Source organism: Bufo gargarizans, chromosome 6 (genome assembly GCF_014858855.1).
Source record: "Bufo gargarizans isolate SCDJY-AF-19 chromosome 6, ASM1485885v1, whole genome shotgun sequence".
NCBI classification, from domain to species: Eukaryota; Metazoa; Chordata; class Amphibia; order Anura; family Bufonidae; genus Bufo; species Bufo gargarizans.
This window is the reverse complement of record NC_058085.1, coordinates 239,288,596-239,306,179: the sequence shown is the minus strand read 5'-3', so window position 1 is coordinate 239,306,179 and position 17,584 is coordinate 239,288,596. Positions and strand designations below refer to the sequence as shown.

The 17,584-nt window shown below is 43.0% G+C and overlaps 1 protein-coding gene across 9 annotated transcripts in view; it reads right to left on the bottom strand.

The window, feature by feature from the left end:
* Window positions 1-17,584, bottom strand: part of LOC122941351 (zinc finger protein 547-like) — a 141,531-nt gene that overhangs the window by 91,687 nt on the left and 32,260 nt on the right. For all 9 annotated transcript variants that reach the window (XM_044298519.1, XM_044298525.1, XM_044298523.1 and 6 more), the window contains one exon: window positions 15,519-15,630. In XM_044298519.1, the coding sequence (XP_044154454.1) occupies window positions 15,519-15,630 (112 nt within the window). The remainder of the gene's footprint in view (window positions 1-15,518; window positions 15,631-17,584) is intronic.

Sequence of the window (17,584 nt, the reverse complement as noted above, 5' to 3'; positions counted from 1 at the left end):
ATCATGGAGAGCCAGAGCCAGTGACTAGTATTGGAGCCTGATAGTGCCTGTCCATATGCTACTACTGACAGTATAATACCCTGTACTACATAAAGTAGTACAATGTATTATAGAAGCAATCAGAAGATCTAGTCAAAGTCTTCTTGTGTGACTAATAAATAGTAAAAAATAAGAGTTAAATAAAGTTTTATTAAATTAAAAAACTCCATAAACACCTTATTTTTTATAGAAAATAAAAAGAAATTTCGGTGAAAAAAAACCTGCCAAAAAAAAATATACATTAAATATCTGGTACTGCCGTGTCTAATGACACATGCTCAATAATTATCCTGTAATTTATTCTGCATGGTGAATACCATTAAAAGAAAAAAACAATGCCAGTGTTGATTTTTATGGCTTATTTGCCACAAAAAAGAATTCCAATTTCACCCCATATGGAATTTTTTTTACAGCTCCCCACTACATGGTATGCAATATTAAATGGTCAAATTAGAAAGTGCAACAAGCCCTCATATGGCTATGTTTACAGAAAAATACAAAGTTATAGCCCCGGAAAGGGATGGGCTGAAAATTTAAAATGCAAAAAACAAAACACCCTCCAGGGTGAAAGAAGTATTTATTTATGTAGAGACTAGGATGTTGAACCGTTTTCTAACATAAATCTATTTAAAATTTTGCTTGACGACTTTTATTATATCAATACAGTAGCCTCTCTCTATGGTGCGACCCATTTTTTTAAAAACTCTTTTATTGACATATGTAAATAAACATCCATTACATACATTCCTGATACAATTCAAAATACCAATAATATCAACAATGGATAATTTACCATTGTCATCAAGATTTTCAAACAAGCTATATAACAGGTAATTACTGAAGATTACAAATAATATTTACCCATTTCATTGCTGACTAATTCCCTTTGTCCCAGCTGAGTTTGTGTTGTATTTTTCTTAGGTATCCCCACTACACCGGTTGAGCCGTGGTTCCTCGGGCAGTTAATAAAGCCTGCCTTAATCTCGGGACTGAGTATAGAGTATGAGATGAATCACACCACACTCCCCAGACCTTTTCAATTTTTTTTGGTTTATTGCGATGTTTGTATACCAGTACCATATACGGCACGGGTGTCAAACACAAGGCCCGCGGGCCGAATCCGGCCCGCCAGACCTCGTCATGTGGCCCGCGTAGCCGCCGCCGGCCGCCAGCCTTCACCTTTTATTATCACTTCCTGCAGGCGGCCCCCGCTCCTCCCGGCTCCTGTATCGGGTATTCGCATAAGGAGCGCTGTGTATTACCGGTACTTACAACTACAAGCGCTCGCCGAGAGGAGGGAGGGGGCAGGCTGGGAGGATGGGCGCTGGCAGTGTGAGTCATACGTCACGCGCCTGCGCCGCCAACTTTATGAATGAAGCAGGCGGCGTGGGCGCATGACATATGACTCACGCTACCAGCGCCTGTCCTCCCGGCCTGCCTCCTCCCTCCTCTCGGCGAGCGCTTGTAGTTGTAAGTACCGGTAATACACAGCGCTCCTTATGCAATTATATACATACGGTAACCATTAACTATTAGAGATACGATTATACAGTGAGCGGGGCCCGTGTAGTAGAATAGTCACTGCACGGGCTCCACTGTCATTATAAAAGCAGATGCCGGCCCCTAGCCCGTGTATTGAGGGTCATTCACTACAGGGACACTTATGGAGGGGATCTGTGGATGACACATAGCATAAGATGCTATATATGTGTCATACACAGATCCCCCATAAGAGCCACCCACAGATCCCCCATAAGTGTCACCCACAGATCCCCATAAGTGTCACCCACAGATCCCCCATAAGTTTCACCCACAGATCCCCCATAACAGTGCGTCACCCACAGATCCCCCATAACAGTGCCATCCACAGATCCCCCATAACAGTGCCACCCACAGACCACAATTAGTTCAAAACCCACCAAAAGCACACCTTTTGGTTAAAAATATTTTTTTTCTTATTTTCCTCCTCAAAAACCTAGGTGCGTCTTATGGGCCGGTGCGTCTTATAGGGCGAAAAATACGGTAACCCTTACAGTTCTGGAATGTGTTGGATAACACCGACAGCATTATGTCAGTGTTATCCAACACATTCCAGAACTGTAAGGGTTACATAGCATCATAAATCAGTATAATGCTATGTGACCCCAGTCAGCGCTTGCAGGTCAAGCTTTCAGAGCTAGTTATTACTTACATTATTACAAAAAACAGTAATAATTGAAAGCAGTGACAATAATTTATGATAATAAAGAGTGGACACATAGTCCTACAGATACAACCGGCCTTTTGAGGGTGACCAAACAGCTGATGCGGCCCCCGATGAATTTGAGTTTGACACCCCTGATATACGGTAACATCTGATTTATTTGTGTTTTCCACATGGATAAGCTCGGTTTGTTGGGGTTGTACCATCGCAGCGCAATACATTTACATGCTATAAAGAGTAATTCCCTTAAGATTGTTGTACTATAATTGTCCCAGCTATCCTCACCCAGAATTCCCAACAGGCAAACCTCAGGAGTACAGGCCACTCGAACCGGCAGCAGATCAGATAAGAAAGTCGTCATCTCCTTCCAGAATGTATCGACTGGGCTGCATCTCCACATCATGTGCCAAAAGTCCGCCTCCAGGTCCCCACACCGTGGACATGCTGTGGATGATGCCCTTCCCATTCCATATAATCTGGTCGGTGTAAGATATGTCTGATGTATAAAATATAATTGAATTATTTTATTATTGATTGCTGGTGATACTTGTAAATGTGATAATAAATCAGTAACTGATTCTTCTGTAAGTGTAAGTGTATCAATCTTTTCCATTTGTCTATTACATTAAGGAGATTGGCACTGACCTTTGATTGTACTAAATGTGAGTAAATTACTGTCACAGTCATATTGTTGTTTGACCGTGACGTGGTTGCCGGTGGCAATGTGTTGTTGTCGGTTTGCACGTGTATTTCCCCTTTAAGGTGTGTCTCCCTGCGGTTTGGTGAACGAGGGGTTAATCATCTAGCTAGTGGAGATTTAGGTGTGTCCTGGGTGTGGCCACTAGCTTGACTTTATCTGTGGCTTCCTGGCTAGGGGCAGTGGTACTCCAGCCTTGTTTGGTGATGGAGCTCTGCTCCTTTCCTGGGTGATTCTGACCAGTCCTTGAGGGCCACCTTGTTGGACATAAATTGTCTTCCTTTTGTATGCTCCTTATACCCTACCTCACTTGTTGTATGTTAGGTGTGGGTTTATGTTCAGGGTGTGTTGTATGTCTTGATTGTTGTTACATGTCTGGGCTGTTGTTGATGTTTGTCCCTGCATGTATGTAAGACCTTTTCCCTGTGTGTTGTGTCCTCCGGAAGGGGGTTGGTTTCCCGGAGAGGTGAACCACAAGCATGTATACAGTGCTGCCTGGGGATGCCATGCACCTTGCAGCATGGGGGTTCTGGTGGAGTTTGGTGTGCTGGATACCTGTATTAGTTGCTGGTACAGCATCCTGTTTGGTGTTAGGGCTCCTGTACGTATGCACGGGTTCCAGTCGTGGAGACTTCGGCAGGTAAGTGTGTTGTCTTGTGTTGTTACCTGCCGATCCTCTTGCTGTGTATGGTTTCTTTCTTTTTCCTGCTACTAGGTCTTTAGAGACTCCTGTTCTTCTGTGTCTTGGATTAACAGGACGTCTCTCCCCTGCTCTTATGTGAGGGATTATCAGGGCGACTCAGGATCCCAGGTTTCCAGGGTATGAGCCGCCCTGCCATTGGGGTCCGCTCATACGGTATGGAGTTGGGGAGAGGATTAGGGATGCTATAGGAGGTGACCCAATTCCCTTTTCCTGGCTTCTTGGCCTAGCAGCTATCCCTTATCCTTTTACATTGTATGGTGGGGGGTTTCCCTCATTCCCCACCATGACAATTACTGACACTTGTCCTCTGGGTCCTTGAGTATTTACTACTTCTATGAGAGGAAACTTAGAGATTGTAAAGTTGCCGGTTGGGAATGTACTCTGTATGGCCGATCTAAGTTGTAAGTATGAGAAGAAATGCGTGCGGGGTATATTGTATTTCTGAGAGACTACTTCGAAGGACAGCATCCATTGATCATATATGTCTCCCAGAGTTCTGACACCTGCCTGCTGCCACCCGTCCGCCCCATGACCACCTGCACCAGCGGTAATGATTGGTTGGCCCATAGAGGAATGTCCGAAACAATCTCTGTAAATTGTGATATTGATTTTGCCTCCTTCCATGCCGTTTGAGCCAATTTGTGCAATGGAAGTAATGGTTTATGGAACTTGGGGGACATCTCCAGAACGGACCATAATGTGTAACATCCCAGATACCTCTTTAAAAAGTATTCTGAAGTGGAAGCTCCTCATTCGTATACCAGGATTTAATGAGTCTTAGTTGACCTGCTAAATAGTATATATAATTGTCCGGGTAGCACCGTGTCTCTCTCTGTTTTAGGCCGCTTTAGGATGTCTAGGCTAAGTTTGGCTCGTGATCTGCCCCAAATAAAAACCCTAGATAAGGAGCCTATTTCTTTAAATACTGATTTGGGTACATGCGCCTCAGAGTGTTGATAAGGATAAAGGGCCTTCGGAAGTATAATCATTTTGATGAGGTTAATGCGTCCTGCCACCAAAATAGGCAGAGCCTCCAACTTTGAAACTTGTTCCTTATATGGTTTGTAAGAGGGGAGAAGTGACATGGCCTGGGTGTGTCTTTTAGTAATATTTATTCCCAGATATTTAAATGTGTCTACCACTTTTAACCTTTCTACGTGGGAGGGACCCGTCCAATCTGCCCTACCCAGTGGCATGTATACTGATTTCTCCCAGTTTATTCTTGGGCCTGAGAACTCTCCAAATGCACCCAAAGCCATCGCATTGCAGAGGGATCTGTCAGATGAGGACAGATATAAAACCATATCGTCTGCGTATAATCCTATACGGGCCTCTTTTTCTCCCAGAGTCACCCCTGTTATGTTCGTGCTAGTCCTCACCCTGATTGCCAGTGTCTCGACCGCCAGAGTGAACAGAAGCGGTAACAAAGGGCAGCCCTGTCTTGTTTCTCTATGGAGGGTAAATTTTCCTGATAGCTCCCCATTTATCAGTAGTCTACTTACCGGGCTACTATATAGCATACTAATCCATCTGAGTAATTGTGGTCCAAACCCAAACATAGAATGTGTCGGCAGATAAGAACCATTTGGCCCATCTAGTCTGCCCAATATATCTGAATCCTATGAATAGTCCCTGGCCCTATCTTATATGGAGGATAGGCTTATGCCTATCCCATGCATGCTTAAACTCCTTCACTGTATTTGCAGCTACCACTTCTGCAGGAAGGCTATTCCATGCATCCACTACTCTCTCAGTAAAGTAATACTTCCTTATATTACTTTTAAACCTTTGCCCCTCTAATTTAAAACTGTGTCCTCTTGTGGTAGTTTTTCCTCTTTTAAATATGCTCTCCTCCTTTACCGAGTTGATTCCCTTTATGTATTTAAAAGTTTCTATCATATCCCCTCTGTCTCTTCTTTCTTCCAAGCTATACATATTAAGGTCCTTTAACCTTTCCTGGTAAGTTTTATCCTGCAATCCATGTACTAGTTTAGTAGCTCTTCTCTGAACTCTATCTAGAGTATCTATATCCCTCTGGAGATATGGCCTCCAGTACTGCGCACAATACTCCAAGTGAGGTCTCACCAGTGTTCTGTACAGCGGCATAAGCACTTCACTCTTTCTACTGCTTATACCTCTCCCTATACATCCAAGCATTCTGCTGGCATTTCGTGCTGCTCTATTACATTGTCTTCCCACCTTTAAGTCTTCTGAAATAATTACTCCTAAATCCCTTTCCTCAGATACTGAGGTCAGGACTGTGTCAAATATTCTATATTCTGCCCTTGGGTTTTTACGCCCCAGGTGCATTATCTTGCACTTATCCACATTAAATTTCAGTTGCCAGAGTTCTGACCATTCTTCTAGTTTTCCTAAATCCTTTTCCATTTGGTGTTTCCCTCCAGGAACATCAACCCTGTTACATATCTTTGTGTCATCAGCAAAATGACAAACCTTACCATCGAGGCCTTTTGCAATATCACTTATGAAGATATTAAACAAAATTGGTCCCAGTACAGATCCCTGTGGAACCCCACTGGTAACATGACCTTGTTTTGAATGTTCTCCATTTACTACAACCTTCTGTTGTCTGTCACTCAGCCACTGCCTAATCCACTCAACAATATGGGAGTCCATGCTCAATGACTGCAGTTTATTGATAAGTCTTCTATGTGGGACAGTGTCAAAAGCCTTACTAAAATCTTACCAAACCCCCGCAAACAGCCAATAAAATAAGCCCATTCAACGGAATCAAATGCCTTGGCGGCATCTAACGAGGCTAGGGCCCAATCCGCATTCGAGGAATAGCCCACCTGTGTAACCACCTGACCGTCTGATGTTCTCCGTAGTGTACTTTCCGGGCATAAAGCCCGTCTGATCCTGGTTAATCAGAGAAAGAATCACCCGATTAAGGAGAATGCCAAGATTCTGGTTAAGATTTTGTAGTCCACATTTAATAGAGCTAAAGGGATATAGGATCTGCATTCTAGGAGTTCTTTATCGGGTTTAAAGGATAACTGTCACATTTGGACCCTCATTTCAATTTTCATATATGTATTTACTATTACCATGATATTCCAGAATCACTAAGTATTAGACTTACTTACCCCATATTTCAGAAGATTCAGCTCTTAGCAACCAGTCTGCATAAAACTGCAATTTCACTATTCTGTTAAGATGGCTGCCACTGCCCACAGCCCTGAGGCTAATCCTGCCTGCCCTCACTACCCACAATGCATTGAGCTCCTCGTGCACTAGCTTCTGCACCTCAACCAATGGTTGCTCTCCACACTTAAACACGCCCTCCTCCTCCTTCTATCACATACACTTTAGAAAGTAGGGCTATGTATCTTGTGTAGTTTGGGTATTAGGGAGAGTAAGGGGTATATATCTAGTGCTGATACACGTGTAGGTGAAGAGCCGCTCTGACATAATTAGTCTCTTTCATATTATAAGCTCCCCTTATATATCATTTACTTACAGTTCTGAAGACTCAGGGGTGCTGACATGCTTGGCCTCAGGGGTGCTGGCAGGCTTGGCCTTAGCGGTGCTGGCTAGATTGGCCTAAGGGGTGCTGTCTGGATTGGCCTAAGGGGTGCTGACAGGCTTGGCCGGGCAGAAGGAGTGTGGGAGATTGTGAGGCCTTTTTTCTCCAAGCTGCTCCGGAAAAAAATAATAATTTCATTACACCTCAGGTCAGACCACCAATCAGACCCCTAATGTTCATCAGATCTCAGCTGACAGCCCCAATAAGATCCCTAATTTTAATAAGACCCCAATAAGACCTAATATCACACCTCAGCTCAGACCCCAATATGAATGACCACCAATCAGACCTCAGATAAGAGCCCCATGCCTCATAGCAGCTCCCAGTAGCCTCATAGAAGCTCCAGTAGCCTCTCCATCAGCTCCCAGTGCCTCTCACCAGCCCCCAGTGCCTCTCCATCAGCCCCCAGTGCCTCTCACCAGCCCCCAGTACCCTCTCCATCAGCCCCAGTACCCTCTCCATCAGCCCCCAGTACCCTCTCCATCAGCCCCAGTACCCTCTCCATCAGCCCCAGTACCTCTCACCAGCCCCCAGTACCATCTCCATCAGCCCCCAGTACACCATCCCCAGTATTAAAATCATTGGTGGACAGTGCACCCCCCCTCAGTATTAAAATCATTGGTGGGCAGTGCACCCCCCTTGGTATTAAAATCATTGGTGGGCAGTGCACCCCCCCCCCTCGGTATTAAAATCATTGGTGGGCAGTGCACCCCCCCCCTTCCCCGGTATTAAAATCATTTGTGGGCAGTGTGCCCAATCCCCCCGTATTAAAATCATTGGTGGGCAGTGTGCCCTCCTCCCCTCCCCTGTATTAAAATCATTGGTGGGCAGTGTGCCCTCCCCCCGTATTAAAATAAATTGGTGGACAGTGTGCCTTCCCCCGTATTAAAATCATTGGTGGGCAGTGTGCTCTCCTCCCCTCCCCTGTATTAAAATCATTGGTGGGCAGTGTGCCCTGCCCCCGTATTAAAATCATTGGTGGGCAGTGTGCCCTCCCCCCGTATTAAAATCATTGGTGGGCAGTGCGGACCCCCCCCATCTTTGGTGGCAGCAGCAGTTCCAATCGGAATCCCAGCAGTGTAATGCTGGGGCTCCGATCGGTTACCATGGCAGCCAGGACGCCACTGAAGTCCTGTCTGCCACGGCTAGTTACTCTGCAGCATGCTTACATGCGCTGTGGCCGCCGGGCGCACCACCACTTTATTTAATTTTTTTATCCTCAGCCGGCAGCCCGGGCCGGCCAGCAACATGAACGCGCACATGCACGCAGGAGGACGGCCGCCTTGTGCGTCCTTTGTCTTCCATCTTGAGCCATAGCAACCTGATTTTGATCTTAGGTAAGAATAGCAAATACTGGGGATATAAATGTGTTTTTTAGGAGTTATTTACTAAAGAGCCAAAAGTTAAAACATGGCAAACAAGGTGATATTAATCACCAAAATCCAATATTGAAAAAAAAAAATCTAATATATTGCTGCTCCAGAGTGGTGCACTGCAATACGAGCTAAGACTCAGAGCGTTTAGTATCTTTTTTAATATATGAGATGCTTGAGTATAAGGAACCTGGGAGGAACGCCTTCAAGGTATCCCACACTAGAATCAAGTTAGGTTCATCTCCATGTATTTCAAGAAACTGAGACAGTTAAGAGACAGTCCCGTCTGTCAAGCCTAGAAGATTCAGCCAGAACGGATGTATGTTCATTCAATACATTAGAGAAGGGGCGTTACGAATCAGAGTACCCAGAATCGGCGAGTGATCCGATATTCCTCTAGGAAGATATATTATGGATTGCAGGTTTAGTGTTACTAGCCCATTGCCCAATAAGTAGTCAATCCGAGTTAGAGAGTTGTGGCTCCTGCTATGGCAGGAGTACTCCCTGTCTCATGGGTGCTGAACTCTCCAGAGCTCCGCCCATCTAAATTCAGTCAGGAATCTACTAAGTTGCGAGGGACTCCCCACACTCCTGGGGTCCGCTAACCCTTAAAATTGGTCCCATGAGGGGGTCTAGCATCATATTTAGGTATCCCATGCAAATTACCCTAGCGTGTGGGTGTGTAGCAGCAAAGGTTGATGATAGGTGTAGCACTTGCATAGAGCCAGGGGGAGGATTATAAATGCCTAATAGTGTGTACTGTAAGTTGTCAATAAGAGATTGAACAAAGACATATCTGCCTTCTGAATTTGTGACTAGGTCTTTTACCTCCCAGTAAAGTTGTTTGTGTACCAAGAGGGACACTCCTCTCGATGAAGAGGTGTGGTGGGAATGTGCGGCCCATTGAACCCAAGGCTTCTTTAAGACCCTGGAATTGCTGGTTGTAAGATGCGTCTCTTGGAGGCACAGGATTTGTGGGCTGTAATTCCTAATTAAAGCTAGAACCATGGATCTTTTTTGAGGTGTACCCAATCCCCTAACATTCCATGATAACATTTTTAGTTCAGCCATGGAATCCTGGGTGTAAATATAGCCTCAGGAGTGAAATATGATGCAGTGGGTATATATAGAATAGTAGTGCAACATAAAAACTGTAGCTAACAGAGCTAAGGCCTCTTTCACACTTGCGTTGTCCGGATCCGGCGTGTACTCCACTTGCCGGAATTACACGCCTGATCCGGAAAAACACAAGTGTACTTAAAGCATTTGAAGACGGATCCGTCTTCAAAATGCTTTCAGTGTTACTATGGCAGCCAGGACGCTATTAAAGTCCTGGCTGCCATAGTAGGAGCGGGGAGCGGGGGAGCGGTATACTTACAGTCCGCGCGGCTCCCGGGGCGCTCCAGAATGATGTCAGAGCGCCCCATGCGCATGGATGACGTGCCATGCGATCACGTGATCCATGCACTAGGGGCGCCCTGACGTCACTCTGGAGCACCCCGGGAGCCGCACGGACGGTAAGTATGCTGCTCCCCCGCTCCCCGCTACACTTTACCATGGATGCCAGGACTTTAGCGTCCCGGCAGCCATGGTAACCACTCTAAAAAAGCTAAACGTCGGATCCGGCAATGCGCCGAAACGACGTTTAGCTTAAGGCCGGATCCGGCTCAATGCCTTTCAATGGGCATTAATTCCGGATCTGGCCTTGCGGCAAGTCTTCAGGATTTTTGGCCGGAACAAAAAGCGCAGCATGCTGCGGTATTTTCTCCGGCCAAAAAACGTTCCGTTCCGGAACTGAAGACATCCTGATGCATCCTGAACAGATTTCACTCCATTCAGAATGCATTAGGATAAAACTGATCAGGATTCTTCCGGCATAGAGCCCCGACGACGGAACTCTATGCCGGAAGACAATAATGCAGGTGTGAAAGAGCCCTAATATAATAGTTATCCAACCTAGTAAACCTATAAAACTATCTTAACTTTGCGTGTTGGCAACTGTAAAAATATGTTTGGACCAGTGTCTTAATTCAGAGTAAAGGCCAGTTGTACTGGCATGCCTCTGCCTGCGGTGAAGGTTGGCAGAAGCATGCAGGCCTTGATCACAGTAATGATGTAGTAATTTTAGTGTATTCATGTCAATATCAAAACCCCTTATATCAATATCTAAATTGAATCTATGCGTCAACAAGAAGCTGCAACTAGATAATTCTATCACATTTCAACTAAGCAAAACAAGTTTAGTAGTATCCTCAGATGATCAGTCCCTGAAATTTGCTGGTCTCAGCCACTCAAAAGCCTCTCCTAGCAAGGTGAAGAAGACTGCTCTGTCTCCGTCCACTACTCTGAGTCTTGCATGATAACCCATGGAGTAAGGGATGTTGGCCTCTCTCAGTCGTCTCTTGACATCCATAAAAGTGGCACATTATTTCTGCAGTTCCATGGAGAAATCCAGAAAGATGGAGACTTTAGTATTGTCGAATTTGATTTCTTGCCGCCTTCTAGCTAGAGCCAAGATCTTGTCCCCGTCTTTCCAGTTGAGGAATCTTACCAACATGGGGTGAGGTGGGGACCCCGCCGGAGGTGGTTTTGCAGGGACTCTGTGGGCACGTTCCAACGCATATGCCTGGGAGAAGTTTGCATCCGGGAAAAGTTTTTTCATCCATTTCTTTATGAATTCATCTAATGATTCTGATGTTATTTCTGCTGAGCCTTTTTTTTTAGGTCATCTGCTTTCTGTTCCCAGGATCAGATATAGCTCTCGGGACAGTGGCAGTGGTGTCTTCTATGCGAGAGATACGTTCTTCCGCGTGTTGAAACTCTCGCAGATTATTCACGTCTTGGCGCAATCAATCGTGACCTCCATTTATTTTCCCTCTGAGGGATGTCCTACATTAGGTGATGGCTTCTAGGACTTGGGTGGATTTTTGCTTGAGAGTGAGTTCTTCAGTATTCTCCTCTGAAGAAGTTATATGAAGTAGTACATCTGATACAGTACTTCTCTGGTATTAATAGTATGCTGAGGCAAAGGTGACTGCGTAGCTTCTTCGGGTTGTCTAGCATATTCTCGCAATTTTTCTGCGGTGCTTTGTGCTTTTTGTGGCCCCATTGTTGTATCAAGGTATTGATGACAATACAGTACATGGGGTTAATTTCAGTACTCTGAGTCACACTATTAGGATCCTCTTGTAGTGCAACTGCTGCTGATATTCTAGTGTACAGTCCAAGATGCCACTTTATCTTTCTTATATGCCCCAGTAGACTGCACATGTAGGCAAGCTGTAAATATATAGTATAGATTAGTACCTCCAGTGGCTGAGGTTTAGGGCTTATGACCGATTTGTGCAGTGCAGAGAGGCTTTGATGGTATCACCGTTATAGGCACCTGCAGCCAGCGGAGCTCCCTCCCCCTCCTCTTCTTCCTCCTCCTTTCACTGCAGGGAAGCCGCTAAAATGGCTGACTGCCGGGACTCGTGGGTAAGTTCGGGCCCTTTTCTACCCACCGGTTTGCCCTCCGATTCCCGTTTCTCCTCTGTACCTCACAGTGCTTGTGAACTCTGTTATCTGGCCGCCGCTTGCGCTTCTCTTGTGGCACACGTGTTCCTCCTTCTACTCAACTCCCGGTGCAACTCTCTCCGCACTTCCCACGCCACAAGTGTGGCAAGGGAACTCTTCTTGTGGTCAATGGGGTTTAGTCCATGGTCCACCGCCCCTCAGGTGGCTGTAGTGATTCAGGATTTGTCCTGTACTGTGGGTCTTGCTGCAGCGCTCCTCTCACACACGTCCAGCCATCATGGCTGCTGGCCACGCCCCTCGTTGCGACCCATTTTAGTCATGCAAAATGCATCCATAGGAGAGCTGCATTGGACTAAACATGACATCAGTCATGTGAGCTGTCACATGACCCTCAAAAATATGTCATCTGGCTTTCAATTAATTGCCCAAGTACCTAACAGGTAAATAGTAGTCTATTGAGGAGCAGGGCATATACAGTATTACTACCTGAAGCAGAATCTCATCATGTCCGTCAGTGTCTGTGTAGAAGCATATGAGTGTTTCCTTTTTTAACCCAAAACTTTATTAACAATATAACATCACCTAGAGACAAGCAGCCATTTTACAACATCACCTACAGACACTCAGCCATGTAAATACACACAGTAATTTAGTTGTTGTAATAACCACAATAAAATAATTATTCATCCAATAGTCCTATTTACGTATTACATAAATGTGTCCTGTGTGCTGACCCAGCACATGTACAGATGTAGTAGAGTTAACACACATGCTTTAGGAGATGTGTCATTTAAACTAAATGCGTTAAGCAAACACCTTCAATTTCTTTTCAATGATCTTTTGTTTCAAGATAACATGATGAGTTAAGATATTTGAGTTAATAGTTTGAGTGTTAACTCTGCTACATGTGTATGTCTTGTAACATTGCTGCTTACTAAATGTCAGTGAAGAGTGTTACATGACTGATCTAAAAAGTGTTATGTGATTGAGGCCATGTTTTAGTTAGTGCATGGACACATTACACAGGACTGATACCTGTATATAAGAAATACATGTACAGGGAGTGCAGAATTATTAGGCAAGTTGTATTTTTGAGGATTAATTTTATTATTGAGCAACAACCATGTTCTCAATGAACCCAAAAAACTCATTAATATCAAAGCTGAATATTTTTGGAAGTAGTTTTTAGTTTGTTTTTAGTTTTAGCTATTTTAGGGGAATATCTGTGTGTGCAGGTGACTATTACTGTGCATAATTATTACTTAACAAAAAACTAATATATACTCATTTCAATTATTTATTTTTACCAGTGAAACCAATATAACATCTCAACATTCACAAATATACATTTCTGACATTTAAAAAACAAAACAAAAACAAATCAGTGACCAATATAGCCACCTTTCTTTGCAAGGACACTCAAAAGCCTGCCATCCATGGATTCTGTCAGTGTTTTGATCTGTTCACCATCAACATTACGTGCAGCAGCAACCACAGCCTCCCAGACACTGTTCAGAGAGGTGTACTGTTTTCCCTCCTTGTAAATCTCACATTTGATGATGGACCACAGGTTCTCAATGGGGTTCAGATCAGGTGAACAAGGAGGCCATGTCATTAGATTTTCTTCTTTTATACCCTTTCTTGCCAGCCACGCTGTGGAGTACTTGGACGCGTGTGATGGAGCATTGTCCTGCATGAAAATCATGTTTTTCTTGAAGGATGAAGAAGGTGTCTTCCAGAAACTGGCAGTAGGACTGGGAGTTGAGCTTGACTCCATCCTCAACCCGAAAAGGCCCCACAAGCTCATCTTTGATGATACCAGCCCAAACCAGTACTCCACCTCCACCTTGCTGGCGTCTGAGTCGGACTGGAGCTCTCTGCCCTTTACCAATCCAGCCACGGGCCCATCCATCTGGCCCATCAAGACTCACTCTTATTTCTTCAGTCCATAAAACATTAGAAAAATCAGTCTTGAGATATTTCTTGGCCCAGTCTTGACGTTTCAGCTTGTGTGTCTTGTTCAGTGGTGGTCGTCTTTCAGCCTTTCTTACCTTGGCCATGTCTCTGAGTATTGCACACCTTGTGCTTTTGGGCACTCCAGTGATGTTGCAGCTCTGAAATATGGCCAAACTGGTGGCAAGTGGCATCTTGGCAGCTGCACGCTTGACTTTTTTCAGTTCATGGGCAGTTATTTTGCGCCTTGGTTTTTCCACACGCTTCTTGCGACCATGTTGACTATTTTGAATGAAACGCTTGATTGTTCGATGATCACGCTTCAGAAGCTTTGCAATTTTAAGAGTGCTGCATCCCTCTGCAAGATATCTCACTATTTTTGACTTTTCTGAGCCTGTCAAGTCCTTCTTTTGACCCATTTTGCCAAAGGAAAGGAAGTTGCCTAATAATTATGCACACCTGATATAGGGTGTTGATGTCATTAGACCACACCCCTTCTCATTACAGAGATGCACATCACCTAATATGCTTAATTGGTAGTAGGCTTTCAAGCCTATACAGCTTGGAGTAAGACAACATGCATAAAGAGGATGATGTGGTCAAAATAGTCATTTGCCTAATAATTCTGCACTCTCTGTATATAAGTTCCTATTATATAAACAAATTAAAAATAATTATATAAAAACTGGAATACCTCTTATGGGACAAGTTGTATTTTTTTAATGGCGCCATTTAAACTATATATATTTATACTATACCTTGTATTGAAAAAAAATGAAAAAAAGTTTTGTTGAGTGAAATAAAAAAAATGCATTTCCTCCATGTTTTTTCAGCCTTTGTTTTTATGGGGTCCACTATAAAAATGACATCATGATCTTCCACCTACAGAGATTTGTCAGGGCTTGTTTTTTTGCGGGTCGAGTTTTTATTGGTACCATTTTGGGGTACATATAACTTTTCAAAATCATTTTTAATTACATTTTTGTGAGGTTTAAGGTGAACAAAATATAGTGAATCAGGAATTGTCTTTCTTAACTGCATTCACGGCACAGGAAAAATATTTTTATTCTTTAATAGTTAAGACATTTTTAGACACAACTATACCCATTATACTATACTATAGGTACTCATATCACTTTCAGCTGACAGTCTTTCCTCCCAACACCCCCATACACATACATGCTTGGCTTAGCCGAGAATGTATGTGTTTTCAATGAGGAAAGCGTAATATACTGCTGCCAGAGGGGTACAATATGCCTGCTCTTTCTCTTTCCTAATATTTACCGTACCAATCAAGATTAGTGGGTTTAGACAACTTTTTGTTAATGTTTATGAGCACCTTAAGACTTGCCAATTTAGCTGATCCCTCTACCCAGAATGAGCTATCAACATTTTCCAGTGTCTTAGATCAGATCAATAGTTGAAACATCTGATGATTTCACACCAATCTCTCAAGCATGGGGCTGTATTATGTTGTCATTACTTACCTGGACTGATAGCTGTAGATATTGTCTCCTTCTTACACGGTTGATAGCCCAACATACATGCCTCTTCTTCTCCTACTATAACTTCAATTTTGATGTTATTAAGATCATCATCCTGATTCAAAATGTAAGCAATGTACAATTCAGGAAACAGATGAAAGCCATACTTAGGCTAACTACGAGCAGATATCGAATTTCAAATACTGTCCAACATCTCATTAAGTCCCACTTCACACCCCCTCCTTAACTGCTATTAACTAAAACATTAGAGGAAAAACTGTAAAAATTATGAAAATAATTTATATATATTTTCTTTACCATCTTTTTTTTCTGTTACAAAAGATTTTTAAGACAAAACATTTCTAAAACCATTATTGTATATTTGTACTGTTTGTGCAATTTATCTACTTGCTGGGCTCACTGAAAGACCTGAAATAACTGGAGGTCATTATAGATTTTGGAAGCTTGGTTTTCTATTGTTGGTTGTATTGCACCATACTGCTAGAACAGATGTAGTACAGTGCAAAAACACTAGACACACCTTCAAAGTATCAATTTTTAGAATGCTTTTTTTATTTATTTTTTAGGAAAGCTGAATGGCATTAGGTGAAGAAAAATTAAAACCTTTTGATTCAGTGGCCTATTTTTCACATTCACAATGTAGCCAAAAAAACACAAACACATTGCCACACGCTCATAAACCTCTGCTATTTGGAATGATACCTGATATTTGCTTTTTACATCTTGTTTGGGCTCAAGATTTCAAAGGACTGGAGCACATTTTGGAGGCCTATTTTTCTACTGCTGATTTTATGGCAACAAAAAGTCAGAACAGATGTTGTATAGTACCAAAACATTAGAAACGCCCATAAACTGTCTTTTTAAAATGTTGAACCCCCTAAGGTATTCACCTTTGGACATTTTAAACTGTTGGCTATTTTTGAAAACTGAATGGAAATAGATGGAGAAAATGAGAAAAGCTTTTTTCTCTAAAATTCTTTGATTGAGTGACCGTTAAATACAGTGTATTTAATGGAACTGATATACTATTACTAAAAGTAACACTTTTGTAATGAAAAAAGTAAAGATGTGTGTGCGCATACAAAAAGATGTTTATGTGGTTATAGGATGTAAGCAAAAGACCACTATACACTAATAATACCAAAGAATATATATATATTTTTTTTCAATGAAAGAAAAGGTGTATATATCCTACACACAAAAGACCTATACTAACTGTAGCTAAAACTAATAACTATTTTTTGGGGAAATGTATGTTTATTTTATACACACAGTCTGGGCAGGCATAGATTAAATGACCATAACAGCAAGAACACATTCTGCTGGGTCGGGAAGTAACTTTGTAGCCAACGGTGTCTCTCACACCAAGAATATAAAGATCTTAGCCGAGAGAGAGGATGTGTTGTCTTTTTATAATGTTCTTTTATTCATACTTTTTTCACCATTGATTATTGTGACAGTCTGAGACAAGTGATCAAATTCTCAATAACCATGCTGATTGGTCCCCAGGGTCTTCACTATGACTGCAGCTATATAGTAACAGTGCGATCACAGCAATCTGCAGCACCAGCAGATCGCAGTGTAACATGATGCTTTTATATGTCAGGTTACATTTCTAAACCTACCACTATGACATACAGTCAGGTCCATAAATATTAGGCCATCAACACAATTTTAACATTTTTGGCTTTATACACCACCACAATGTATTTGAAATGAAACGAACAAGATGTGCTTTAACTGCAGACTCAAACAAAACAATGGCTGATCTTAGGGAGACCAGCTACAGAAAACACTGTGGAGCCTTATTTAAGAGTCTCGACACAGCAATCCAAAGTGCAAAGCTCCCAGGGAAACAGTAATATGCAAAATAATTGTGGAGCCCCAGTTATGGGTCTTCAACACAGTGAAAGCGAGATATCCCTAAAAGGAAGGAAAAGCGAGCAAAGGGGTGTCCCCATTACAGAGATCACCAAATCCACCATATTAAGTGGCCCCTATGTCAAGATCCCGCTCTTTTACAAGCTTTAAGGATGTGACGGGGAAGA